Source organism: Lepidochelys kempii, chromosome 3 (genome assembly GCF_965140285.1).
Source record: "Lepidochelys kempii isolate rLepKem1 chromosome 3, rLepKem1.hap1, whole genome shotgun sequence".
Lineage (NCBI taxonomy): Eukaryota > Metazoa > Chordata > Testudines > Cheloniidae > Lepidochelys > Lepidochelys kempii.
In genome coordinates, this window is record NC_136382.1 from 51,300,479 (window position 1) to 51,328,332 (window position 27,854).

Below are 27,854 nucleotides of genomic sequence, written 5' to 3' on the forward strand. Positions count from 1 at the left end.
TACTGTTTTAAACCTGCTGCCTTGTTCTTGATCCTTCTGCTCTTGTTCTTTCTACCTACCATTTCATCTCCTTTAACTCAATCTGCTTACCCCCGCCCACTCCCCATCAATACACCTGCCCCTTCTGTAATCTCCAACCTATCAATACCCCTAATTTATACATGACTCTCAGCCCCTTTCTCCTTGCTCTCAACTTCCACCTCTCTGATTCAGATGTTGGTTCCTTCTACTCTACACTGTCCTCCACCCATAATGCCTTTGCTTTGCTTTTCCACCAAAATGTTTATGATTCTAGTCCTCCACTTTGGCATTCACCCAGCATCTGATTCCTTGGCTCCAGCTTTCAGGCTACACTGCATACTTCTGAGGAAAATCCCATAACCATGCAGAAGGGGAGGGAAATAGAAAAATAGGAACAAGATCTTCCCTCCCTGCTATTCCTGTTTTCTTCCATCTTCCTATTATTTTTCCTTATTTTGACCATTGTCCTTTCACCTCCTCTTCTCATCTTTTCTCCAGCAGGATCATTCTTGGTTAAGGTGTTCTTAGAAATTAGAATAAAAATTAAAAGCTTCTTAGCTCTAGTTCATGAACACCAGTTCTCCAGTCTGTTGAGTCCACCCATACAGAAACATGCAGTCACCACCTACTATATTAAAAAATTAGATGGTGGGGGAGAAAACATTAGTAAACATTTATAAATAGTTCTAATTTCCAATTATGTTTTTCTATTAATCTTGAAGCATTTACACAGCATTATTTCAGATTTATTTTTTTCTAACAATTAAGATGGGTTTTCTTTAATTGATTCTAAATAAAATATTCTAAAAATTTATTCCGTTCTGCATCCGTTTGTTCAGTTTCCAACTCATAATGTTTCATGGCAACAAAGTATCGAATAAAGGTATCACCCAGTGCTTCCCTAAGGCACAAATCTTCCTCAAGTGCAGCAAGAGCATCTTCTAGTTTCAGAGGGATTGCTGCAAATTTCAACTGAGCAGTGTTCTGGTTCTCTTCTGACACATCCTGGAAGTTAAGTTTTCTCTTTACTCCATCCAGGCCTGCCGCAATAGTAGCAGCAAGCACCAGATAGGGGTTTGCTGTAGCTGAACCTAGCTTGTTGTCTATCTGAGCACCTTTTGCACCATGACATTTAATGTTAAAGGCACAGCTATTATCATTAAATGCCCATTTTGCAGTCACAAATTCTTTTGATTCCTTACCATATTTGGAATAGCGTTTACGGCAGCTGACCGTAGGAGCCATCAGGCAGCTGAGAGCTTTGGAATGTACCAAGAGCCCTGCCAGCCAATTCTTTCCAACATCGGTAAGTGCCTGAACCCCCCAGTCAACAGAAAACAAATTCTTTTGGCCACTGAAATCCCACAGACTATGTGACAGAATCCCCGAATTGTAGAACCCGTTCTCTGTGAAAAAACTTGCAATGTAGTTGTACTTTTTTGCCACTTCTTTAGTGCCTGTTCTGAAGGTGAAGGCAGTGTCAGCGGCACCTATGCCAAACTCTGGATGAAAAGAGATCTCCATCTGTCCAGGCCAAGTGGAAGAAGAGAAGCTCTCAATGTTGGCACCAGCGTGATACATTCCTTCAATGAGTTCCTGAATGAAAGACTGGTCATAACTATTGAGTATGCTTGCTGTAGGAAAAGATATTGTCTTTGAATTTACAATCTCAGCAATGCCATAAATGCAAAATTCATAGGTGAAGGCAGAGCGCAATGACAATCCATTGTCCTGAAGTTGTCTCAGCTGTTGTTTGGCAATGTGCCTGGGTGAGGTCAATAGAGGGGTTCCCAGTATAGTGAAGGAATCACATATCACTCTAGCAGTTTGTTCAGTCCATGGTAGAACTCTAAATGTTGATAAATCCGGGCTCAGGAGTATGTCACAATTAAAATTGGTTGCACTTATGTGGTCCACTTCACTGTCCTTAGGATTCAGGGTCAGTTCGAGGTATCCTCTGGGCATGGACACACCATAGATTGCCTTTTCCTAAACAAGGGGAGAGTAATGGATTACTGAGTCTTTGACAGCTGAACTTTAGTAATATTTTACATATATAATATAATATGCCCAAATCTTAAGTAAAGATTTCAGCATTTGCCCATAGGACCTTTCTCCTCAAAGAATCAAAAAGTGCTCCAGAAACTATAGATTGTGTGTTGAGCACCATTATCATGTAGCTACCTCTGGAGGGTGGCAACCAGCCGGTGCATAAGTGTAAGGAGGGAAAGTGTTGAGCAACGTTGTATGCAAATCTCTGCTATGTTTAAAAAATAATAATAATAATCATTAATAATGTCTGTGCAGAACTGACAGGACTTCGGGCCCCATTCTCCACTGTTTTACCCTTTATCTAGTCATTTACACCTGGGCAAAGCAAGTGCAAAACTGGATGTCAAAGGCTGGCGCAAGAGAATTTTCCGAACATAATACTGGCATTTTACATCCACTTTGCACAGATGTAAATGACCACACAAGGCAGTGGAGAATCTGGGGCTGGGTTCCCTTGAAACCCCATTACACTCACTTTGTCTACCTTCGGTGACAAACAACTGCACCAGCTCTGCCAGGATGTGAACTTGTTACAGGGAATATGGACTTTTCACACCTGAAGCTTAGATTTATACTTAGCTGACTTTGTTTCAGTAAAAAATAGGAAACAGCCTCAAGACGTTAAATAATTCTAACACCTCAGTGCCTTCTTTAAACATCATTCAGACAGCTGGATCAACGAATTGCTACTTCATTTGCATAGGTCACTCCTATTGACATGCATGGGGACAATGCATAAATCAAGTGCAGACAAGACTGATATGGGAATTATAATAACTGTATCTTTGATGAAGAACCCCCTGAAGGTATCTCAGAGCCAGATCTTCAGCTGGTGCAAACTGGTATAGTTCCACTGGAATTATACCAAGTTACATCATCTGAAAATCTAGCTTAATATTGTGCTACAGTTCTATGTTGTGGAAACCCATGCAAGGCCAATACAAATATATTTTTGTGAACCTGTTCTTTTATTTATATATGTATATGTCTATAGAGAGAGAGAAAGCAGAAGAACAAGTGAGCCTTTTTAGCAGTGTGGAAGCCAGAGAAAGTTTTTATACAGTTTGCCTGTGGGAAGGCCACAGATAGTCTGGACTGAAACTAACCCTAAATTTTTAGTGAATCGTCTCCACTGCCCTGAGAAAGGATCACTATCTAGGTGGATTGACTGACTGGAATGGAACTGCTGAGATTTCAAGACTAAAGTGAATGATACAACACTTTCTCCTCTGAAGTGGACAGAAGTTTCTTAACTTTTCCCTTTACCAAATATTAAAATTAGCTTTGATTGTAAGCAAATAATTCTTACCAAAATTACTGATTCAAGGTAGGTAAGGTAATATCTTTTATTGGACCTGGGGACTCTGTTACTGGAAGGTACAAGTCTTCAAACTACATAGAGCTCTTCTATTTCAAACTATATACATTGAGAACTATATTTTTCCTTTCTTTTTGATAGCTAGATAACGTTACCACAGTAGTCACAAAATTCCCTATATAGTACCTATACTATGTGGGGGGAGGAATAGCTCAGTGGCTTGAGCATTGGCCTGCTAAACCCAGGGTTGTGAGCTCAATCCTTGAGGGGGCCATTTAGGGATTGGGGCAAAAATTGGGGATTGGTCCTGCTTTGAGCAGGGGGTTGGACTAGATGACCTCTGAGGTCCCTTCCAACCCTGATATTCTATGATTCTATGTTATCCCATCACCTGTACGAAGCAATATGGTGATCACCATGGTAAGGTTATCTAGTTATCAAAGGCAACACTGAAAAATTGTTGAGGGTGACCACTTTACAGCCCCATTCATAAAAAGCTACATGATTTCTCTTGAAATATAAAAGTTTTTTTCTGTTTTTAAAATGCTTGAGGATATACATGGAGGTCAGTGAATAATGTGAGTGCAACAGATAACTTTGAATAAGCTGAGATGGGCACCTGTATTGTGAGTTAATGATTGAAAAAGATGGTGCTACTACCCACCGCCTTTCAAAAGCATTACACTAACTGAAAAAAGTTTATTTCTAATAACATCAAATGACATCAAGAGTAAATTGCATCTAAGTGCTAGAGTTAAAAGGTTGCAGCAAAACCTAAAAGCAAAATAATGAGAAAATGGTGTTAGCATCAAAAGATGCTTGAAATAAAAGCATTAAATTTTCTGCCACGTTGATTTCTTTTTTGTGATTGTGCAGTAGAATGTGAAATATTCACAGTAATATGAGAGTGGAAATACAGCCTTAATCACCCACGTTAAGGATCAGAGGGAAAAAAGGTTAAAGATCAGGATATATATGCATGCTATCAAGAGCTTCATAATTTGACTCTTATTTGACTCTTATTTCCTCTATCAGTATAGGAAATATTACTAAGCAATCATGCAACCCTATAATATTTTCTTATATGATGTGATTGTTGAAAAGAGAATACTTCATAACTGAAATGATTTTCATCTAATCATTTTTGTTTGTTTTGATATTTTCTCTTGGGTCTTGTCTTGCAATCTATTCGTGTCAAGTAAAACAGAATCTTTATAACTGTGGTAAATGTGAAAAGATAATTCCGTGGAGGGAGATTATTGGATGTGGAAAGTACTGAAATTACCATCTTAATTAGATTTGTATTTCTGCAGGGCAGAGAAATGATGCTTCAGGGTAATGAGAAAAGCCCAAATCCTTGGGAAGTACTAATTGGGATGGGGGGAGGGGAGGAATGTTTGATTTGTTGCCGGTTTAAATTGGTGCACAAATTATGAGGAAATGTATCACAGCAATAAGGGCAGGGCCATGAGACCTGATAAGAGTATGAGAGGCAGAAAAACTTACATGAAAAAAACGAGAAGGAATGCTCTTGGATCTTGACACTCCATGCAGGTCAGTTGCTTCAAATCTAACAAACTGAATATTGTCTCTGTCCATCTGTTGTTTAATGTGTTCAATAAGCGAGACCAGGCGAAGGGAAAATTGACTTCCAGGGTTGTTTACGTCAGGCTCTCTGCTGTGATCTTTAAAATAAAAAGCAGTGTTCATGTCAGACAAACTTAATAATGCTGTCATTACAAGCTGTTTCACTAAAAAGCATTAGAAGGACAAAATGTGATATAATAATAGGATTGGCCTGGAGTCTCCAGGAATTAATTAAAGATTATGTCATGTGATTAAATCTCCAGGAATATGTCCAACCAAAACTGACAACGCTTGATAGAAACTTGACTTTTTTTCTTTCAACTATGAATTACCTACTGGGAAAACAAATGGGAAGAAGGTTTGCCACTTGCGAACATTTTGGAAGAGGACAGTCTAGATAATGATGTATACTTTTGTCCTGGAGAACCAGTACAATGACTGTTATTTTCTGCAAGTGTTTTATAAATCCACTTACACGGTCTCTGTGCATAGTCCGATAGTCATGGGGGGAGCATGTGCTGCAGTAGAGAACTTCTAAGTGTGGAGCCTATTAATCTAATGAGGGAGATTTTCAATGGCACAAAGGACAGACAGATACCTAACTCCCAATGAAAGTCAATGGAAGTTAGGTGCTTTACTTCCACTTGTGACCTTGAAAATCACCTACCTGTTGCCCTCCCCACCCCAACAATCATGCATAGGTCTGGAATTGTAGAGAGAAGACCCCAGTTGTCTTCTAACCCCTTCCAAATACAGCGGGATTCTGAGTGGCCTGTAATCTCTCCCTCCACAGAGAGGAGGACTGTGAAGGCATGCTCTCTAGATTTGCCACCTCTCCCTGGAGATAGTACTGGGCCTCATTCTCCTCTGTTACACTTGCTCTGTGCCTTTGTAACCCTATCGAAATTAATGGTGTTATACTCATGAATAACTGGTGGAGCAGAGAATCAAGGCTAGCAGCTTACTCTGACAGACGTCCTGATCCCTGCCAACTGGCTTCCAATTCCACTCTCTAAGTTTTATTTATTACTATTATTATTATTCTGTATTTAATTAGACTCTATAAACTGTGAACTTCATTTGGAATTAAAGTGTAACTGAGAACAGAATTTGATGCTAAGACTTCAGTAGTGTTAGAAAATAGTGTTCCTTGTCCATAGGAGAGATTTTTTGAAAGTCCAACATCCTCATAGGGAGATAGAGATGGCAGCAGCCATCATGACCACAGGCTGCTCCGAGCGCTCAGATATCAGTGGATCAACCTTTGGTCAGTTTCTGACTGGAAAGCAGCAAGTATCATTATTATTTGTATTACCACAGGGCCAGGAGCCCTCATGAGGGACTAGAACCCGACTGTGCTAGGTGCTATATTACCAGACATAATGGGGGCATGTGGTGCGTAAAATTAAGAGGGAGGTGATATGTTTTATTGGGGTATTGTGGGAGAAAGGCAACCAAAAACATAGGCAGGTGGTTAAACCAAAATAAAATGGTAGAAAAAAATAAAATAATAAGAATGAAGGGAAGGAAAAATAGTAATAAATATGTTCCATCTTTTTCCCCTCATGCTGTCTTTGTGTTTTTTGTGTATTTCAACTGTAAGCTCTTCAAGAAGGTGACTTATCATTTCTCTGACTTTTAGGAATTGTAGGGAATAAGAATACTGTAGTATCTGTTTAATTAATTTGTGACTTCTCTAACGTTGGTCAGCATGTTCGACTACTTAGGAGCTGCCAGAACCTCACTTGAACAGAAGTGTGTATATGTAGGAAGGCTTTCATGTTGTGTATCTTCAGTAAAGAGTTAATCGGACCCCACATGTCATAAATATAAAGGGAAGGGTAACCACCTTTTTGTATACAGTGCTATAAAATCCCTCCTGGCCAGAGGCAAAGTCCTTTCACCTGTAAAGGGTTAAGAAGCTCAGGTAACCTGTCTGGCACCTGACCCAAAATGACCAAGGAAGGGACAAGATACTTTCAAATCTGGAGGGCGAGGAAAGGCTTTTGTCTGTCTGTGTGATACCTTTGCTGGGAACAGATCAAGGATGCAAGCCCTCCAACTGCTGTAAAGTTAGTAAGTAATCTAGCTAGAAAATGCATTGCGTTTTCTTTGTTTTGGCTTGTGAAATTCGCTGTGCTGGAGGAAATGTGTATTCCTGTTTTTGTGTCTTTTTCTAACTTAAGGTTTTACCTAGAGGGATTCTCTATGTTTGAATCTGACTGCCTGTAAGATTATCTTCCATTCTGATCTTACAGAATTGTTCTCTTATCTTTTTGTTGTTGTTGTTGTTGTTCTAATAAAGTTCTGATTTTTAAGAATCTGATTGGGTTTTTTGGGTCTTAAAAATCCAAGGGGTTTGTGCTCATCTTGTTTATTCTCAAGCCTCCCCAGGAAAGGGGGTGTAAGGGTTTGGGGGGATATTTTGGGGAAATAGGAACTCCAGGTGGTCCTTTTCCTGTTCTTTGTCTAAATCACTTGGTGGTGGCAGCATACTGTTCAAGGACAAGGCAAAATTTGTGCCTTGGGAAAGTTTTTAACCTAAGCTGGTAAGAATAAGCTTAGGGGGTCTTTCATGCAGGTCCCCACATCTGTACCTTAGAGTTCAGAGTGGGGAGGGAACCCTGACACCACATTTCTGGTTCCTTTGTACAATGTTTGTTGTGTAAAGAGCAAAAGTCACAAACAGGTACCTAGAACATTTTTGGATTCTTGATAAATAATAAAATAATTATGGAGAGGCAGTGCTCTCTCCATAGTTAAGGTCACAACCAGTTTCCATTATAAACCTATTTTATTATCCTATAAATTTGCCTTGGAACCTAGATTTTTACTGAAAATTACTAGGTTTGACTTCTGTGTGAGCATCAGCACGCACCATGTGTTTATTATCATTACTTCATATTGCGTGGTTGTAACTTAAAAAGAACATAAGAGTCCTTCTATATATGACAGCTAAAACATTCTCCTTTATCTCAAGTGGTAGAAACCCGTTTGTTTTTTTGTTTTTTGGTGTGTGGGAGTTTGTTGTTTTTTTGTTTTGTTTTTGTGGCTGTAGGAACAGGGCTCTAGCTCTGGCTCTATAGCTGTGCTTTTATTCCTCAGACATGGTAGGTTCTCACTAGTTAGGGTTCAAATAATAGTTCTCTTAAAAGGCTGTTTTTCCCATTTTTATGAACTAAAAAAAATCCTCTTTCTCTCATATTTTTCAGGTAAACTTTAACTGACAATTAGAATATTTTCTGAATTTTTGGTTTAAACTCTGTAAACACTTTTTGAGATTCAGATTTTAAAATAGCTTCTGTCTGAAATCTTGTATGTCACACATAATAAACACTTGTCAAGTATAACTATGTGTGTAGTTCATCACAATGCAATACACTTAACTTTGATCCAAAATAAATATTATTCTTTCTTCTGTAATCCCAAAATATAAACACAACACAAAACCAGTCTGAAAAAGAAACAGATATACTGTACGTACACTGACATATAAAACAGCTTTAAATGCAAAGCCTCATACATATGTAATTTTACCATAAATCAACACTTAGACGCTTTTCCAATTGAATATAACATAATGGAGCTCAAAAACAAGACCTAAAAGTTCTTCACCAACAATATATATTGTTTACTGATAATTATATGTAACTGAAGTTTCCCATTGACTTAAGTGGGTTTGGATCAAACCTCATATGATCAGTTTAACTTTTATTATGTCCTTTAACTATTCATTTTCTTTTTTTGAATTGCTTGGATATTGTAAATTATATGATACGTAAGAACATTGTTATTGTTTAGCCATCTTAATTGGATTTTAAATTGAAGGACTTTTTTGTTTTTGAATAATTAATAAATAATGAATAACAATAATTCTCCTTCTCCCAAAGCATATTATCTTTCTGTGTATTTTGTAAAGGAACATGTACAATTTTCACTATTCGCTATATGTAAGAAATAATGGGCATCATTTCAGTAGGCCTAGTTTGACATCAGTAACTTGCCTCATTTCTTAGTGGGCATGACTGGGAAGGTGAATGGAAGGTTAAGTTGTAAATAGGGGCTTACTAAGCAGTATGCTGGAGTCAGGATGTCTGTACTAGCTAAGATAAACAGGAACACCCGGATGCTAGGGAGAACACACTGATGCTAGGGATAATGCACAAGATAAACCTGGAATGTAAAGAGCCAATCCTGAAACATGTGATGCAATGTATATTAAATGCAATATAATGTGTAAACATATATAAAGGAAGAGGTTTTCTGTGTAAGTTTGGATGTGTGGTATGTCCTATACTCACCCACGATGCTTGAGCCTGATCAACTCAGTATAGCTTTACTGTATGCCAAATAAAGGAACCTGAGTGATAAAATCTGGAGTCGAACTCAGTTTTTCAGTTCCCAATTCAGTTTCCAATTCCAATCTATTTTGTAAAATCTATTTATGTAAATATATATGCAAATTATTCATGCCTATCATGTTCTTGGCAAATTATCAAGAAATATAATAATTAAATTAAAGGAACTTTGGATTTCCCTTTTAGATTTGATTCCTTAAAAAAGCAAATGAGTCACATTGGGCAATTTTTATGAAGCAAAACCACATTTTTTCACGTTTATAATAAAACAGTAGCATATAGAAAAGCATTCACTACTTAGTTTTTCCTTAGTCCTTGCTCAGGCAAAACTCCATCTCCTACTGAAGAGAAAACAGAGTAGGGACTTTGCAATTTGGCCTATTAAATATGCAACCCCAGCCCCCCTGCTATTGGCTTTGAATCACTACAAAATATTTCTAAGAAAATTCTACTGCCTAATCTGTTAACATCAAGAAAGACTTGCCTATCTTATCCAAATCATTAGTATTGGACATCAAGTAGGATGAAAGGATTTGAACGTATCAGTTGCTCATGTGCCTACAGTTGGTGTTGGATTTGGTTTTTTCAGTGATCAGGAAGCACCTTGCCAGAAGACAATGCCCACATCCAGTGTCAGTGAGTCATTCTCTGGTTGTTCAAAGGAATTTCTATCCCATGATTGCTAATCGAACCACATAACATCTAAGTGAACAATTTATTAGCTCTTAAGTAGTTAAGTGCTGGACAAATGAACAGAACAGAAGGACCACTTTACTACCTGTTGCATAGGAATATAGCAAGGATAAAGAAAGCTGACCTAACAAATGTACTGATACTGAAAACTCTGTTGGGTCATATGGTATCATGAAAATCTGATATAAAATTAAGGACCTTTTTTCTTTACATGACCTGAAGTAGAAATATAGCTTTAGGGGAAATAAAAAATAAACCATAGACCACACAGGAATTGTCATACCACTTCAGATTAGTGATTCGTCTAGTCCAGTATCCTGTCTCTGACAGTGGCCAGTACCAGATGCTTCAAAGGAAGGTGTGAAAAATCTGCATGGAGGGAAATTTTCTTCCTAATACCTGTTACTTAGAGGTTGTCTTATGGTCTGAAGCATGATGGTTAATATCCCTTCCAAACTTTTGGGGGGTTTGTTTTACTTTTACTTTTTAAACCTTAGTAATCTAAATCTGGATGTTCTTATTATCCATATGAAAGTTAAATCCTGCTAAACTCTTGGCCACAATTATATCCAGTGACAATGGATTCCACAAACGAATTGTGCTTTGTGTGGGGGCAAAAAGAGTAAGTGTGCATTCTATGAAAAAAGAGTATTTTCTTTTTAGTTTTAAATTTGTTGCCTCACTTTCATTAAATGTCTCTTCTCATTGTAGGTAGGGTAGATTGAGTGCTTCTATTCAAACTTCTCTATACCAGTCATTATTTTGTACACCTTTATCCCCTTGTTCCCTCTCTGAAGTAAACAGTTTCCCTGGCTTTTGAATCTCTCTTCAAATGAGACTTTTTTCCTGCCATTAATTATTCTTATTTCCATTCTCTGAACTCCTCTTTTCTACTATAGTCCTTTAAAATAGGGTTACCAAACAGGACCCAGATTGCAACTGAAGTAGTGTTATTGATTTGTGTAATGACTGCACCCAGTTTAAATTTCTGTTGTTTTTTTTTATGAGAATGGCTTTTTGATTAAATGGGAGTTTGTACAAAAATTTTCAGAGTTTTGATTGTTGAAAGCAAAACAAAAATGGTTTGAGGTTTTCAGTTTTGCAACAAATAATTTGCACTGCTCTGACACCTTGATGGGTTCTAAATTAACAACAAAATTCAGGAAAAAGTCTGAACCTCATTGTGAACAGTGCAGTGAAAATCTCTGTTCCATGTGCAGCAGCAGTCAAAAATGAAAACAAAATATTAGGTGACAAAGAACGAACATATTGAAAATATTAAGTCATTATTAGAATGTATCAGCAAAAAATTCCCTGCCTCTCTCTAGCCCCCCACCCCCATGGAAGGTGATACTATCATGGAGAACCAAGAGAGTATAGCATAGTACCATATAGTGAACAAGAAGGAAGATAAGGTCTTGATTAGAGTTTTTGCTGTCTAAACTGAAAAACAGGCTCAAACCTTACAGATAGTGTGAAGGAAGAAATGTCAGAATTTGTATGCGGCCTGAACAGGAGGGACAAGGAGAAGAGCCTAAGTAACAAGGAATATAATGGTTTTCTCAACAAAGAGGAGCTGAGTTTTGACCATGTAAGTTAAAGATGACAACAAGATATTGAGGAAGAGATGTCAGAGAAACAGGCTAAGATATAGATTGGTTGAAGGGAGACATGTTAGCGATCCAACAGTAGGATTTCTAAATCATCAACAGAGGGAAGACATGTGAACAGATCAGATGACACAGGATGGAGAGAGAAGAAGAGTAGGCCAAGAACATAGTCCTGAGGAACCCCCACAGTAAGAAGGAGATACGCTAACGTAATGGCAAGAGAGCTAGGTCATATAAAGTCTCCGGAACAACCTCTCTGTGGCTGCCCAAGCATGCATGGCAGAACCATTATTATCAGTGCTTTTCAAGCTGTATATGAATGCAGGGCTGAGCAGGACTTTCGTAACCAACAGCAAGCTCCAGCTTTAATTGAAGTCAATGGCATAACTCCTTAACATCAACTGGAGTAAGTCCTAGATGCTGAATACTTTTCATACTTCAATCCTTAATTTAAATACTAGATAGGGTTTGTGAGTGATTTGTTACTTAGTTTCATACATAGTAATAAATGACTTAATATAAGGTAATTTACTAAGGGAGAAAAAACACTTGCAGAACTGACAGACTCCATACTTTAATAATTCATGTATTCAGTCATCCATTTTACATAATGTTCATTGAAATGAGAACTTAGCAGAGGAACTTTTAGTAAATTTAAGCATTTTTTAATTTCTTAGGCTACTATTTTTAGGCATTTTACATAATTGTCTGAAGGGCTCAATCCTCCTTTCCTTGTGCACCCCAAATTCCCACTGAAGTAAGTGGGTTTTTAAGAATGCATGGAATTGATCTGAAGAATAGCACTCTGTTCCTTTAAGAATGTCCCAAACTGCTAACAATTGGGTACTGGTCACACACACAGTACCACATTCTCATTGGCGTGTCTGTAAAGGCACAGTATGGTCAAGAAACCTGGTCCTGTTAATTGGGACCTGTGCACTAACTGCCCAGTTCTACAGATCCAGTTCCACAGTCTGCAATCATGCAAAATATCACTGACTTGAATGAGATTTTGGCCTCACTGAGGACTATGTGGGAAGTTTGGTATATAGGGCTAAAGCCTGCTCCTAGCACACTACCCACCTAAAACAGGCTGCATGGTGACCAGAAGGATGGGATTCTCTCTCAAGCTGTCATACCTCTCAACAGCACCATTTTCAGGGGACTGGCCTGTTTTGGCCCACCTGTCCTGGTTGAAGTTGAACTTTTCCAACATTTAGTGGCACCAACAGCTGTATACACATTACAAACTGTGCACACCGTTGGCAGGAGCAGAGCTAGGGAGGGCAGAGGCTTCAGCAGCTCCTGGGCATGCTTACTGACTACAGCGGAGCTCAGGGATAGTGAGTGACACAGCATCTGGGAAGGCCAGGCTGCAAAGTGGGGCCCTAGTGTGGCACAGATTTGATGGGTGAGGTGCTGAGGCCATCGGCTGCAGCAGGTCAGTGACCAGTTGTGTCCTGCTTTAGCCACTTGAAATGTTGATATGTGTGTATCTGAGATCAATGGGAGTGTTGCTCAAATAAAGATTGAAAAAGTGAGTAAGGACTTCCATAAGTTGTCATTATTAATAAACATTTTAAAGTGAGACAAGTGAAAGGAAGTGGTCATATTACATTCCAGACTGCTATTGCCTATGGACTGGTTTTATATTGTATACACTAAATAAATTTCATCTCTTCAGTGTCAGAGGCCTCTCTTTCTACCTATCTCCCTAGCGTCTCTGAAAAGCCTAGGAGGCTTTTGATTACTAATGTCTAGCTTGGAGTGAACTCTATTTGCATAAGTGCATGCTGTTATCATATATAAGTGCTTATGCAAATGCATAAACTTATGTAAATAAAAATGTTTGCATAATTACCAGCACTTGACACCTTCCATGTTTCTACGGTGATGCACTGTTTTCAAGAAGCTGTAGTTTCAGATCTGGTCTAACTGACAATACCCAAGGAATAATTTCTCTAGCTGGCTGAAACATCTTGCTTCATTTTCTAGGTCAAAGTATTTTTTCCATATAATTGACTGTGAATTTGAGCACTCTTCTGTTGTCTCAGTTCTGATTTTTTTTCTGTGCGGTGGGGGGAAGGGGGGTCGATGATGAATGTGTGCAGGACAATAACTGTGAGGGGGAGAAATACAGTGGCTGGCTGTATTATGCAATTTGCAAAAATCTTTAAGGGAAGGATGAGTAGACTAGTTATTTTTAGAGGGTTATTAGGGCTTGGCTACCACTTGCAAGTTAGAGCACATTAAAGCAGCCCCGGGCGCCCTAACTCCTGAGGTGTCCACACTGGCAAGGCACGTAGAGCGCCTGGACTCTGCAGCTGGAGCGCTCCTGGTAATCCACCTCCACGAGAAGCATAAAGCTTGCTGCGCCCCGGCTGAAACGCCCTGGCGTCAGTGTGGACGAGGTGTTGCATTACTGCACTGTGACTGGCCTCCAGAAACATCCCATAATCCCCTGAAGTCAAGTGGCCACTCTTCTCATTGTTTTGAAATCGTCTGCAGGCATGCAGATATCCCCTTTCAAAGCTCCGTTTCTGACAGCTGGCATGCTTATCTGCTCCAGGACAAAGCAAACCATTAGTGTAGAATGCTGCTGTTGTGAGTGTGTGTGTGGGCAGAGGGGGTCTGCTGTTGTCTGAACTTACAAGACAGCATGCTGACACACTCTCTGCCCCCCAAATCACACTGTCTCTCCTCCCACATACACACAACACACTCCCTGTCACACTCCACCCCCCGCCATTTGAAAAGCATGCTGCAGCCACTTGCACACTGGGGTAGCTACCACAATGCACTGCTCTTTGTGATGTTGCAAGAGCTGCTAATGTGGCCACGCCAGTGCGCATGCAGCTGCCACTGTAAACACATGGCAGCGTTTTCCTTGCTGCGGTCTCCGAAGGCTTGTTTAACTCCCAGCGCTCTACAAGTGCAAGTGTAGCCAAGCCCTTAGTGAAGTGACTAGTGTGGATGTAGCTCATTCCTCTCTACTGAATGGAATAAGAATTTTGATTGCCGAAGGAGGTTCTCCTTTATTCAAGTGATAGAACCCTCTGCTTTTAGAACAGTAAGATCTGAGTTCTATCCTTGCTCTTGTCATGAAGTTCTGAAGTGTGTTGTGTCCAGCATAGTAACAAATCAGTTCCTAGAAGGCAATGGATATGTTATAGTATTTAAATTATGTAACGTGTTTGACTCCACATTAAAAAATTAGAGGTGGATAGAAGACACAATTTGGTTCCATATCTAGATTTTGGCACCCCAAACTTTGGGAAGGTTTTGGAAGAAAGCTTTTGATTTGACCCACTTGAAGTATATGAAGCATTTGCAAAATATGGATTTGAATAAGGGTTTGCATTTCAAGACAACCCTCCTCCCCCTCTAATTTGTGTTCATTTCTGAGGTTTTGGCTCAGGCTGTTAGCTAAATAAAATCAAAATGAATAATAATTTAATTATAAAATAAAACATTTTGGGATAAATCTAATACTCTTTAAACTAACAATGCTCCTGCTGGTGCCAGTAGGATATTGGTTAGGAACTGTGTAAAGCCTGCAGGATTTAGTCCGTTATGAATACATTGTGAGAGTAGGTCAACTGCAATATTTTGGATTTCGTTTAACTTTTTCTGGTATTGTAAAACTTTTCTCCCTTAATTTAAGCTGCAGTTTTTCAGTGAAAATAAAATTTCAAACTACATATTTCTAACTAAATGAAAACCATTGTTATGCTTATGTTTTAAGTAAGTCTTACCCTATCTCTGGGACAGCAGTATCAGTGCAAATGTACAAAAAATATGCAGGAACTTCGAACTTCTGCTTCACCAAAGGCAAATGAAACCTGGGTTCACAAGAATTCTGAATTGTGTTTTTAAATCCAGGTGAGTTCTACATTTGGCAAAACAAGCTCTCCCTTTCCTTATAGCTTCCTTACATAGGTTTTGAACTATAATCCGCATAATGGTCAATGATGCAGCTGAGACAAGGTGGGTGAGGTAATATGTTTTATTGGACAAGCTTTCAGTCTTACATAGAGCTGTTCTTCAGACCTGATCTGCGTAAGCTCAAAAGCTTGTCTCTCTCTGACCAACAGAAGTTGGTCCAAGATAAGATATTACCTCCCACACCTTGTTTATCTAATATCCTGGGACCAATGCACCTACAACAACATTGCATACAATGATGCAGTTGGAGTTTAAAACAGCACATATTTATGAAGCAAAAAGGACTATGGAATGCTGAAGAAATTATTCCTATTCTCATTTTGCAATTTAGGAATTGGCTTTATGAACTAAGGGGGAAATAGTGACAATCTGAAGGATTTGGTAATGAATTCCACTGGCCTTTCATTAATGCAAATATGTAAAATAATCTAGAAGGGAAAGAGGAAATAGTCTATGCAGAAAAAATCCGCTTGGCTGTCTACTGATCTCATACATTAAACATGATCACAGTGAAAGCTGGCCGCAATATGTATTTTCATTGTTCTATACTTCTGAAGCATCCTCTCTTTAAAAGATTACCTTTTAGGATTTAATTCACTCAATTAAGAATAGCAGCACACAAGTATTTATGCATCCACGTGTCCTGCTCAAAACTTAACTTGGGTGATTACAAAAATTCTTCCTGTGGCTTGAATTGTTTGGCACCTGCAAACTTGCCTGTTTGTCAGAGCATCTTTAGCAAATCCTCTACACCTCAGAAAGCAGATTTTTTAAGATGTTAGGTAGCTTTACAATGAGTCACATGATACTAAATCATGGATCTAGTTATATCAACTATTGGCAAGGGTAATAATGTTTTCTAACATGGTTAAAAGTATATCATAGATGGAAATTATTTGCCCTGTCTTATAAGCTAGTAAAGCGATCTGAGTATCATCCCCCTACATTCATATTAGCCTGTGATCTAACAGTGCCCACTAACAATATCGTTTGTGCTGTTGACCACTTCCCAGCATAACAACTAACCTGCTCAAACTCATTATAGCTAATAATAACTTTCCGTTTACTGATCCTGCTAGCCCAGTAGTTTAATTTTTATTACTTCAAAGAAACCACAGTCTGTTAGTAGCAATTAATTGGCTTTACAAACACACTTTCCAAATTGTCTTATTGAACAGCATGAAGATATGTGTATGCTTTCTGTTTAATTTGCTTTTCTTACACTATTCTTCCTATTAGATGTTTTGGCATTCCAGTCCTCTTAGGACTAATAATTGAAAACATCATCCCTACATGGAAGCAATTTTCACTGCTGGAAATATTAACAAAAAGGAAATTTCAAGAAACTCAGAAGATTTCAAGGCTTTCCAGTGACTAGCAGACCTATGGAAAATGTTGCCTATGTTCAGTGTAAATGAGAAAATATTTCAATTTTTAGTGAACAAGACATGACCACTTGTGCATAGCAGTTTATGGCAGGCAGTCAGGCTTTGTAAGCACCTTGCTATAGAAGAAGCAGGCTGGAAGTACTGTAAAACTTTTGATCAAGTCCAGTCACATGTACAATAACTGCTATTGCCAATTGTCTAACATGAATGCTGACAAGAGATTTAGGGTTTTTCTAAACAATTTAACTGCGTTCTTGAGTGGTACAGTAGGTGATAGTTTAACGTCTTACCAGTCTGGTCAGGAGAAGGGTTGAATTTAATTCCTGGCATGCTGCCTGTGTTTTTAGAAGCTGGTGGTTGCCTCCTACTGGGATGCTCCATGTTGCTGCCTTCTGATTGTTGCTGATCAGACCCAGCAGAGCTGTGAACCAAGAGGGGCTTGTTTGGCAGCCCTGCTACATAATTGTCTATACAGTGGAGCTTTCGATTCTCCCCTCCAAAATTAAGAGAAAAAGACTCAAAGGATCTACCCTGTTTGTCAACTGCTTTTTCATTGGGTTTTTGCAGATGTATATGGGAAGAAGTTCTGCTCTGCTTGCCAGTGTATTTGGCCCTGTTACCAAGCAGAGGACTGCTTCTGAGTAGGTTTTTCAGCTCTTGCAATGTTTGTTTGGAAACTCGAGACCCCAGCATGAAAGATGCTTCAGTGCTTTTTTCCTGGATTGCTAAATTATTACCTTTATTCTCTTTCTCTGTTGCATCCTCCTCTTCATCTTCTGTTCCCCCACATTTGTCCTCATTACTTGCTGTCTCTGTCACTCCAGATTTATCTTCTGTGCTTGCTATATCTGAACCCCCAGATTTTTCTTCTTTGCTTTCAGGCTCCATTCCCAAAGGCTGATTCCCTTTGCTTGATGTCTGTATTCCCTCAGGTGTCTCCACCTCTCTTTCTACCACTCTTCTCCCACCTTCATCATCTTTGTGGACTTCTGTTTTCCTCAATATGTTGTCTTTCACAGTGACTTCTATAGGGAAGCTCCCATTTCCGCCCCCCTTTTCATCTTGTGTGTTAGGGAAATTAGATGGTTTTTGAAGGGATGGACTTGCAGGTAGTTCTACATGACCAGTTGCTCTTTGCAGATAAGAATGATCTGGGGTGTTTGTAGGGCGGGGGATCTCCATTTTCTCACATTCTAATGGGAGAATGTATTTTGCAGTGACTTTGACTCCTCTTGTCCTTTTTAAACCACATATACTGCCGCCATCATCTTCATCATTGTCATTTCCAACTGTGTTCTGTAATCATCAACAAAATATACAGCCAAATAATATGCATGAATGAAACAAGGGTAGAGTAACACAAGACAGGAAGTAACACCAACAGCTGCATTTTATTATCACATGGGACTTCTGTTATTTCTTGCTGAAAAGGAGTTCTATGGGGGAAATTACCTATAATTTCCGTATAATTTTCATATAATTCAGCTTCTCTGAAGATATCCTCTTGAAGGATTCTCATTTTGAGGTTTTAGCTCCTTTAGAGCAAGACTGGTTCAGATCCCTATTCTTCAGGTATTTTGACCATTGAGGGCAGGTTTAACAGGGTACAGTGCAAGCTGGATTCTCTGCTGCCTAGTATGTGCCACCCCTTGCCAAGCATAAATGTCCTTTAAATGTGAACAAAATGTGTTTTTAATACAGCCAAATGCTAAATTAATACATCTAGGAACAATGAATGCAGACCATAACTACAGAATGGGGAACTGTATCTGGGAAAGAATTGACTTTGAAAAGGATTTAGGAGTCAAACCGGACAAGTAACTGAACATGAGCTCCCGGTGTGATGCTGTGGCAAATGGGCAAATGTGATCCCTGGGTATGTATATTCAGGGGAGTAGAGAGGTGATTTTACCTCTGTATATGGCATTGGTGATTTCAATTTGGGAATACTGTACAATTCTGGTGTCCTCATTTTAAAAAGGATGTGGAAAAACTGGAGTGGATTCAGAAAAGAGCCCCCCAAATTATTTGAGGGCTGGAGAAAATACCTTGCAGTGACAGACTTAAAAAACTCAACCTGTTTAGTTTATTGAAAAGAAGATTGAAAAGTGACTAGATTAGTGTGTGAGTAACTGCAAAGGGAGAAAATACCACATTTAAAGGGCTCTTTAATCTGGTTGAGAAAAGCATAACAAGAACCAGTGGCTTGAAGCTAAAGCCAGACAAATTCAAATTGGAAATAAGGCATATATTTTTAAGGGTGACCAACCACTGGAACAAACTACCAAGGGAAGTGATCCATCTCTTGATGTCTTCAAATCAGGAGTGGGTGCCCTTCTGGAGAATATGCCTTAGCCAAATACAAGTTATGATACTGGGCTCAATACAGAGGTAATTAGGTGCAATTTAATAACCTGTGACATATAGGAGGTCAGACTAGATGAAATAACAGTCCCTTCTGGCCTTAAATTCTATGAAATCTATGTTCTGTTCAGTTTCTCCTACTTAGCACAGGCAAATCACCCAGAATGAAACACAAATTTGAAATGATCAAAAATGTGCCTCAGGGAAAGACAAAAAAAGGTGTGAGAGAAAAGCCTCATGAAAAGTAACCTTATCAACGGGAGGAGTGAGAATCCTGCAAGATGATAACTTCAAAGAAACAGAATTACCAGGCATATAATTTTCCCTTCTCTAAAGATGCCATCTGGGGAGCAAGAAACTTTAGGGATGTCCTAGCAGCAAATGAGGGTAAAGCCGCAACGAGCAGTAATAACAAAGTTAAAGCCAACAGTTCAAACAGCTAGCTTGCTTTTTTTTAAATAGCATTAACAATATATAGAGGATTTTACAGATGCAGCACCACACATGACATTCAAGTCTGCAGAAATACATAGCATTCAGTGGGGGGGGAAGCCGGCTGGAAATTAGGAACATCCCAAAATAAAACTACACTATTATAACAAACAACAACAAATATGACACAATAGCAACTTTTACTTTAAATGTATATATGGGACTAAATGACTTAGCCAAGGTCTCCTTGGTTTGCTTGAATCAGCCTTGAATGTATAGATAAAAAGCTACTGGGAAATCATTAAATGTTCTGAGTTTGAGTTTTATCAATATACTGAAGACATTCAGATCTATGCCATCAAACTCTCCAAATTTATATTCTGCACTTTCATTGTTTTCTGTGGTGTCTGAAAGAAATAGGGGGCTGGACGAAAGCAAATTGGATACTAGTCTAGATAAGACAAACAAGTTGTTTATTGGCAGATGGAAACATTTAGAACAATAGACAGTGGTGTCTGTAGCTCATATTGTCAGTAACATTTGCCTATCTTCTGCCAACATGATTAATGGCTTGCTTTTATCTAGGATCCCTCACTACTCTTTGATTAGCAATGATGGCCCATTGTACCTTTGTCCAGCACTGTCTGGCCAAGAGGTGTGACTTGTCCTCTCCTAAAACAGACCTCATAATAGTCTTTCAAACCTCTCTCCTCCTCACTTTAGACTACCATAGTGTGCTCTATTTAGTACGACCTATAAATGCCACCCTGAAGCTTCTGCTACTATAGTATACAGCTGGCTGTCAACCTTCTAAGTAGGACAAGCCACTAGAAGCACATAACACCTGTGCTCAGATCTCTACACTGGCTTCCTTATGATGTCCAGGTGCAATTAAAAGTCTTTAGTGGGAGCATTCAGCACAGAAGTTTTGCTTACCTGAATTTTCATTTAAAATATACTGTTCTCCTTTAATGCATCTGTCTGTCAAAAAGTTACTATATTTTTTGCTCGTTTCACCCCCAGTAATAAACAGGCCCAGTTCTTAGAGCTGTGCCAACATTGCAGCTGCTGGAAACAAGGAAGCAAACTAAAAAGTCACATACATTTAAACTTCCCCATTAGCGATAGAGGAAATTGACTGGGGAATATGAGGGATGATGTTTGCCAAATGGGAAAAGGCACAAAATCAATAGAAAATAGAAAGATGTTTTCCAACTTTCTAAGGGGATTCTACGAATAGAAAAATTTTCTTTGAAACAAAAAAGAGAAAAGAGATCAAGCTAAGAAATGTTCTTGACATGACTGTATTTTTAAAGAATTTACTGAAACGTTAGACCCTCTTTCCCTGGCAGAGCCTGACATCATAAAAATATAATCTTTTCTAAGTGATTTCTTTGTTTAACTCAGCCTTTAAAATTCCTTTGTTTTCTGAATAATTTGAAACCGTTAACTTATTCATAACAACATCTGTATTTCTCTTCTGTGCTTCCTAATGCAGTCCTATACTGTTCAAGGCTGTCCGTTTCAAAAAACTTTAATCTACTCTTGGATATTCAGCTGAAGCAGAATTCAATTCTAGCATGATGTCCACAGTACTGATCTCTGAAAAGTATATAAATTGAATGTAACTATGGTAGTGATGACAGGTTTCAGAGTAACAGCCGTGTTAGTCTGTATTCGCAAAAAGAAAAGGAGTACTTGTGGCACCTTAGAGACTAACCAATTTATTTGAGCATGAGCTTTCGTGAGCCACAGCTCACTTCATAGTGATGCTGACAGCAATCAGGAGATCTGACCATGTACTTTCAGTTCTGTATGACAACACATTTGTGTTTGCTAGACATAATAGGATCACTTCAGATCAAATATACAATATGAGAAAACCATCCATCCACAGTAATGCATTCTAAACATTTTCATAAACACAAGTTATAATCCGTACTGCAAGGAATAACCCCTTCCAATTAATAGATATGAGGGAAATTGCTGGCTACATATATTTCTACTAACAGAAAGGTCCCAGTGCAAGATCTAAGATCTTACAGATCTGGGGACTGTGTCAAGGATTTTTATTCCATAAAAGAAACTGGGACCTTGGGACAGATATTTACCACTCTTTGAAGGGAAACTGTACCCATTTCCTTCAAAGTGGCACACCTTTTTTTTAAAAAAAACACCCCACTCACAGGGTGAAATTTTCTATGATGCTGAGAACACAAGACCTAGCACTATTCAGGTCTCTAACATGAGGCTCCAGGGGTACCTTCTCTTGTCCCTTTGCACTGGGATGAATGTCACCCCCTATGAATAAACTCAAAGATATATGTATATCTATCTATACATAAAATATGGAAGTTCATTTGGAAAGATTTTTAAACTTTAGATTTCTGCTATGAAATAAATGGACCTATTTTTCTTTCCATGTCCTAATGCAGCATTCTCTCATATTAAACATTGAAATGTTCATTTGTATTTATGAGAGGGCTAGGGCTATGAGAGAGTTTAGCTGTCCAGGGAAAAGCTATACTCCTTCTACATGAGACCAAATTCCAGACCAGGTCATGTCTACCCTAAAGATTGGCCCCAATTACAGCTTTTGGTATAGCTGCACCTCTGCAACCCCTAGTGAATAGTTGATATTGACACTGGTGGCACTTACTCCAGTTTCAAGCAGGGATAACCTTCATCAGTGTGAACAGGACCTTTGCCCATCTACACTATAGGTTTCCTCCAGTGCAATTATTCTATTGGCTGGATACCAATGGCTGCAATCAAGGCTAAATCCTCAATGCAAATCCCCAATTGCTACCCTCAAATAGGTATATTGCAGCATATTTGTAGGGTAGCATCTGAATATCTAGCATTCTCCTGTGCTGCCTTTCATTGCTCTTGTTGCAGGAACATATAGGAAGTGGTGATGAGTGCAGAAAGTGTCATCAAATACAATTTTTGACATTAGAGCATGTGAAATTGCCACCTCTACCCTGGGCAGTCCAATTGCATGCCAGTTCTAGTATACTATCAAGCTCCAACAACTGACACACACTTTATGCTATGCAGTAAGGTAAGGCACTTAAATTGGAAGAAAAGTTTCTTAATCAATGTAGGTTATTCTTTAAACATTATAAAAGCTCTGAAATGGGGATTAACTGTACTATAATATACAGCACTGCAAAAAAGGCAATCCACAAACTGCATCCATCAGTCTGAAAACATTTGGAAGTGAACAGTATTGCCTTTTGGGGCGGGAATGGGGGGGAGACACCAACTGCTGAGAATTGTATTGTGTTAGGCAGGTGAAAATTCAAGTAAATTCTTGAACTTTTGCCCTAAGAAACATCTACAGCAGTTTAATAATATGTCTGCAATTTTATACAAGACAGATTTAATGGCTGGGACGAAGGAAGCTTGTATTTTTCTCCTGCTTTCCGTTTGCTTTGTGACCTGATGTAAGTCTCTTAGTCAACCATAGGATTTATATAAAATTCCATCAAAATGCATTGGCAAATATATATATATGAGCTTCTACTGTGGCATTTGAGAGGAAGAAGGTGGGGAGGGAAAATAAAGTAGTTTAAGAAGATTCCCCAGCAGTTATGGATGAACAATTGTAAAAGGGTCCTTGTTATAAACATAAAGGGAAGGGTAACCACCTTTCTGTATACAGTGCTATAAAATCCTTCCTGGCCAGAGGCAAAATCCTTTTACCTGTAAAGGGTTAAGAAGCTCAGGTAACCTGTCTGGCACCTGACCCAAAATGACCAAGGAGGGGACAAGATACTTTCAAATTTGGAGGGTGGGGGGAAGGCTTTTGTCTGTCTGTTTGTGTGATACCTTTGCCGGGAACAGATCAAGGATGCAAGCCCTTCAACTCCTGTAAAGTTAGTAAGAAATCTAGCTAGAAAATGCGTTACGTTTTTCTTTGTTTTGGCTTGTCAATTCACTGTGCTGGAGGGAATGTGTATTCCTGTTTTTATGTCTTTTTGTAACTTAAGGTTTTGCCTAGAGGGATTCTCTATGTTTTGAATCTGACTGCCTGTAAGATTATCTTCCATTCTGATCTTACAGAGTTGTTCTCTTATCTTTTTTGTTGTTGTTGTTGTTCTAATAAAGTTCTGATCTTTCAAAATCTGATTGGGTTTTTGGGTCTTAAAAATCCAAGGGGTTTGTGCTCATCTTGTTTATCTCAAGCCTCCCCAGGAAAAGGGGTGTAAGGGCTTGGGGGATATTTTGGGGAAACAGGAACTCCAAATGGTCCTTTCCCTGTTCTTTGCCTAAAACACTTGGTGGTGGCAGTGTTTTACATAATCCAAGGGCAAGGACTTTGTGCCTTGGGGAAGTTTTAACCTAAGCTGGTAGAAATAAGCTTAGGCGGTCTTTCATGCATGTCCCCACATCTGCACCCTAGAGTTCAGAGTGGGGAAGAAACCCTGACAGTCCTGTATCATGGTGAAAGGGGAGAGTGGCAAAGGTGTAGCTCTAGCAGGAATTACCGTATGTCTAATTAACTGGGGTAATATAATTCACCTTCTACTGTACTATCCACAACAACAACAAAAAAGATGCAAACCCACCACTAGCATACACTTAGTCAAATGCATTTTTGACCAACTCCAGTTTGTCTCAGTCACTCTTGGTCCCTCTTTTCTTCCATATAATGAAATTGGGATCTGATGGGGGATCCAGACTTCTGTCGTGACCACCCCAGTCAGGAAAGAGTTAAATAGCTCTGCTGGGCATCATCAGCCCCAGCCTGGTGCAGCTGTAAGGCCTGTCAAATGTGGAGAGGAACATCTCCTTAAAAGGGAGGATCCAACCCCAGTGGAGGGTGGCATTCAGAGGGAAGCAGAGCTAGAACTCCTTGGCCTCACAGAGCAGGGGCTAATTACCCATATAGTTGCTGAAGAGCTGCTGCCACCTGGACCCTCTTGAGAGGTGGAGAGACCACTTTTGCTTTGCTTTGTTTTTCATTAGAGCCCAAGACGCCCAGCCTGAGCCTCTCAGACACTCGGGGAGTTAGAACCCAGCCCCCTTCACAGAGACGATTTACCTTTGTGCTCTTCAAGGAACAGTGGGATGAACCCAGACTGTGGGCTGCAGGATTATTTTGTTTGCCTTTTCTTTTATTTCAGACTGCAGTCATACCCATGAGGGGGGAAACACATCCCTAAGACTTGCAGCTGAAAGATTGCACTCGAACTCAGTGCCACAGTGACACCTAGAGCCAGAGAGGGTCATTGGGGATGAGAGGGAGGCCACCCTCATACCAAGGGGATGCACAAGGGGATGCACTCCTTGGACACCAGGACTGTTACTTTACTTCATGTGGAAAGGCCTGGCAATTAATGTAATTCACATCTTCAGTTCGTTTATTTTCACGTACCTCATTGCCATAGTCTTACTCCCATACTAAGGCTTTGCATTAAACATGCAATTATCAGATTAGCTTCTGAAGGCTTTTAATTCTGAAACTGCTCCCATGCAGCAGGCTTGTCCTTGTAAAGCTGGTAGCAGTGCACGATTTCTTGCAAGCACTTCCATTTGTATATTGCCACCTACACCATGAGGAAAGTGCTCTGTGGTGGTGTTAGTTCCAAATGAAGGACCCGATCCTGCCTTACCAGTGGTTTTTGCACCAGTATAATGTCGTTGTGGTACAGTTACTTCCAACTTACACTGGTGTAAGTGAGAGCCAAACCAGGCTCCAAGTCTAGCATCAATATCTGGTTCACCCTCTGTTTGGAAGACAGGGGGATGGACTTAATGATCTAATAGTTCTTTCTATCTAACTTCTGTGACTCATTTAATATATGGGCACAGAGAAAGTCAGTGACTCAGACAAGGTGCATCTCTGGCAATATTGAGTATCTGATAAGAGTCCAGCAGCCATGGGAAGGCTGGATCCACCATGACATCCAAGCCACTTTAACTGTTTCTCAATATCTTACTGAAACGCAACTTTTTTCACATTTTCTTAATAAGACTTCCTATAATCTATTCAAAATAACATGTAATATATATATTACTCCCCTGAAAGCACATACTGCAGTTCCTGGGTCAGATTCTGCTTTCAAATACACCAGTATAAATCCTGAGCGACTCCACTGATGTCAACAGAAGTGCTCCAGATTATCACGAATGTAACTCAGGTCAGTTCTTGGCCCAGGACATGTAGTAACTCCATGACATCAGTGGTGTCACTCTGGATTTACACGTGTAAATGGGATAAGAATTTGGCCCTCTGATTCAGGGGCTTCTGATAAAGAATGGAAGATGTCAGATGCTAGAATAAACAGACTGAATTTCAAAAAGCAAGTTTGGGGGGGTTATTGCCTGGTACTAGAGACTCTGTTCCCTCTCCCTGTGTCTCTCTGACCCACTGTTAACTCAGAACACGTGTCCCTTGTGTATAGATCAAAAGCTCTGCACTAAAAATAGGATGAGATGTTGTTCCACTCACAGCCAGAAAATAACCAGAAATAAGAAAATATTTTGTATTGACAGGTCTGTGTGGAAACCATTCACAATCAATGTCTTACCTGATGAGTGAGCTCTTCCTCCTTGTCCATCTCCAGCACATTCTGGTTCAAGTCACCATGAGAAATGGTAACTGCCTTGTAATAAAATTGCACCCAGTATTTATAGGTGCAGCTACAATAAAGGTTAGTTTGAACAGAATTTCTATAAGGTTCTTTTCCCAGAAATCCAGGGCAGATGATGAAAGATAAAAAGCAAACCCTCATGTGTCATGGCAATTTTCTGGAATAGTGTTAAAGTAGTAAACTGACAAATGCACATTTCTAGCTGACTGCCTGAAAACAAAAGAGAACTGAGCATAAAACTGTTTTGCTCAACTTTTTTTCCCCACAAAAGGTTTTTGTTATGCAATGAACCATTTTTATTCTGGAATAGAATCTATTGTTAGATTCCTTAGAGGTAAAACCTTTATTGGGCATTAATAACAACAATATGTTGTTGAGGCACATAGAAATTTGAAAGGAAAAGCACATTGCAAGAACAAAGTGTAGCACCAGATTGTAATTCTGAGTGCTTGTGTCACTCATTAATGTTGAAGCATTTGATTATTTCTGCTTTCCCCCCATAAAAAGACTTCAGAGATCTGTCAGAATTCAGTGCTCGCTCAGCTACCCGTTTGCATGGTCTCTTATTCACAACATACACACAGTTCTTTCTTTCCCCATGTGTACCTTTAATCGTTGGATTCCAGCATGGCAGAACATAGCACAGGCATTGTCAGGAGGCACCTTCCACTTAACTATCTCCACTACCCCCAGCTCAGTAAGTGTCCCCCTTACTTCCTGTTCCAACCAATCATATATCTTTCTCTGACTGAGCGAATTAACTCATTAGGTCCAGCCATTGCTCCCAAGTGTCAACAATCCACACCATGACAGGTTAATTGATTCCAATGAAGCTTGTAATCTTCTCTGTTATTAAATTCCCTACGCGACCAAGGTGCTACTAGTGCTCTGAGCTTGTCTCTCTCACCTACAGAAGTTGGTCCAATGTAAGATATTACCTCGCCCACTCGTGTCACACTTGTACATAGATTTTTCTGTATTGTTTATTAGGGCGAAAAGGAATTCAAAGGCTAATGTTTAATTGGAATTTATGCAAGGTCCTCTAGCTGACTCAACATCAGAGAAGAGGAGAATATTGTAAGTGGACAGTACAATACAAAACTTTGCTGACTACAGGCCTGCTGACAGCCACTCAGTAACCTGGTTTCATAGTGTGTAACCATCATGCTTAATTCAGAGTTACAATTCAATTTAACTGATTTTAGATATTGTTTTTATAAGTGGAACTAAAACTGTATTTGTAAAACTGTACACAGAGACAACCCATACCTGTGGAAAATGGGGGGTGGGGAGAGTAAGGGCAGCAGCTTCAGCAGATTTTACTGAGCATGCTCAGTCCATGGGAGCATGCTCAGTACAAGCCAAGCAGCAACTTTGGGGAATGGAGGGGGGGTGGAGGGTGCATGCCCCCCTGAATGCATCAATTCTGACTGAACCCATAAAAATAGTAACTAAGGTCCTGATCAAGCAAAGAATTTAAGCAC

The 27,854-nt window shown here is 39.4% G+C and overlaps 1 protein-coding gene across 1 annotated transcript; it reads right to left on the reverse strand.

Annotated features, from left to right (window-relative positions):
* Window positions 1–810: 810 nt before the first annotated feature.
* Window positions 811–27,149, reverse strand: LGSN (lengsin, lens protein with glutamine synthetase domain). The gene is made up of 5 exons (XM_073336648.1): window positions 27,085–27,149; window positions 26,308–26,419; window positions 17,263–18,268; window positions 4,898–5,142; window positions 811–2,010 (listed from the first exon to the last, which is right to left on the reverse strand). Exons 1-5 carry the CDS (start codon window positions 27,147–27,149, stop codon window positions 811–813), a joined length of 2,628 nt encoding a protein of 875 aa, XP_073192749.1.
* Between the last annotated feature and the right edge of the window lie 705 nt (window positions 27,150–27,854).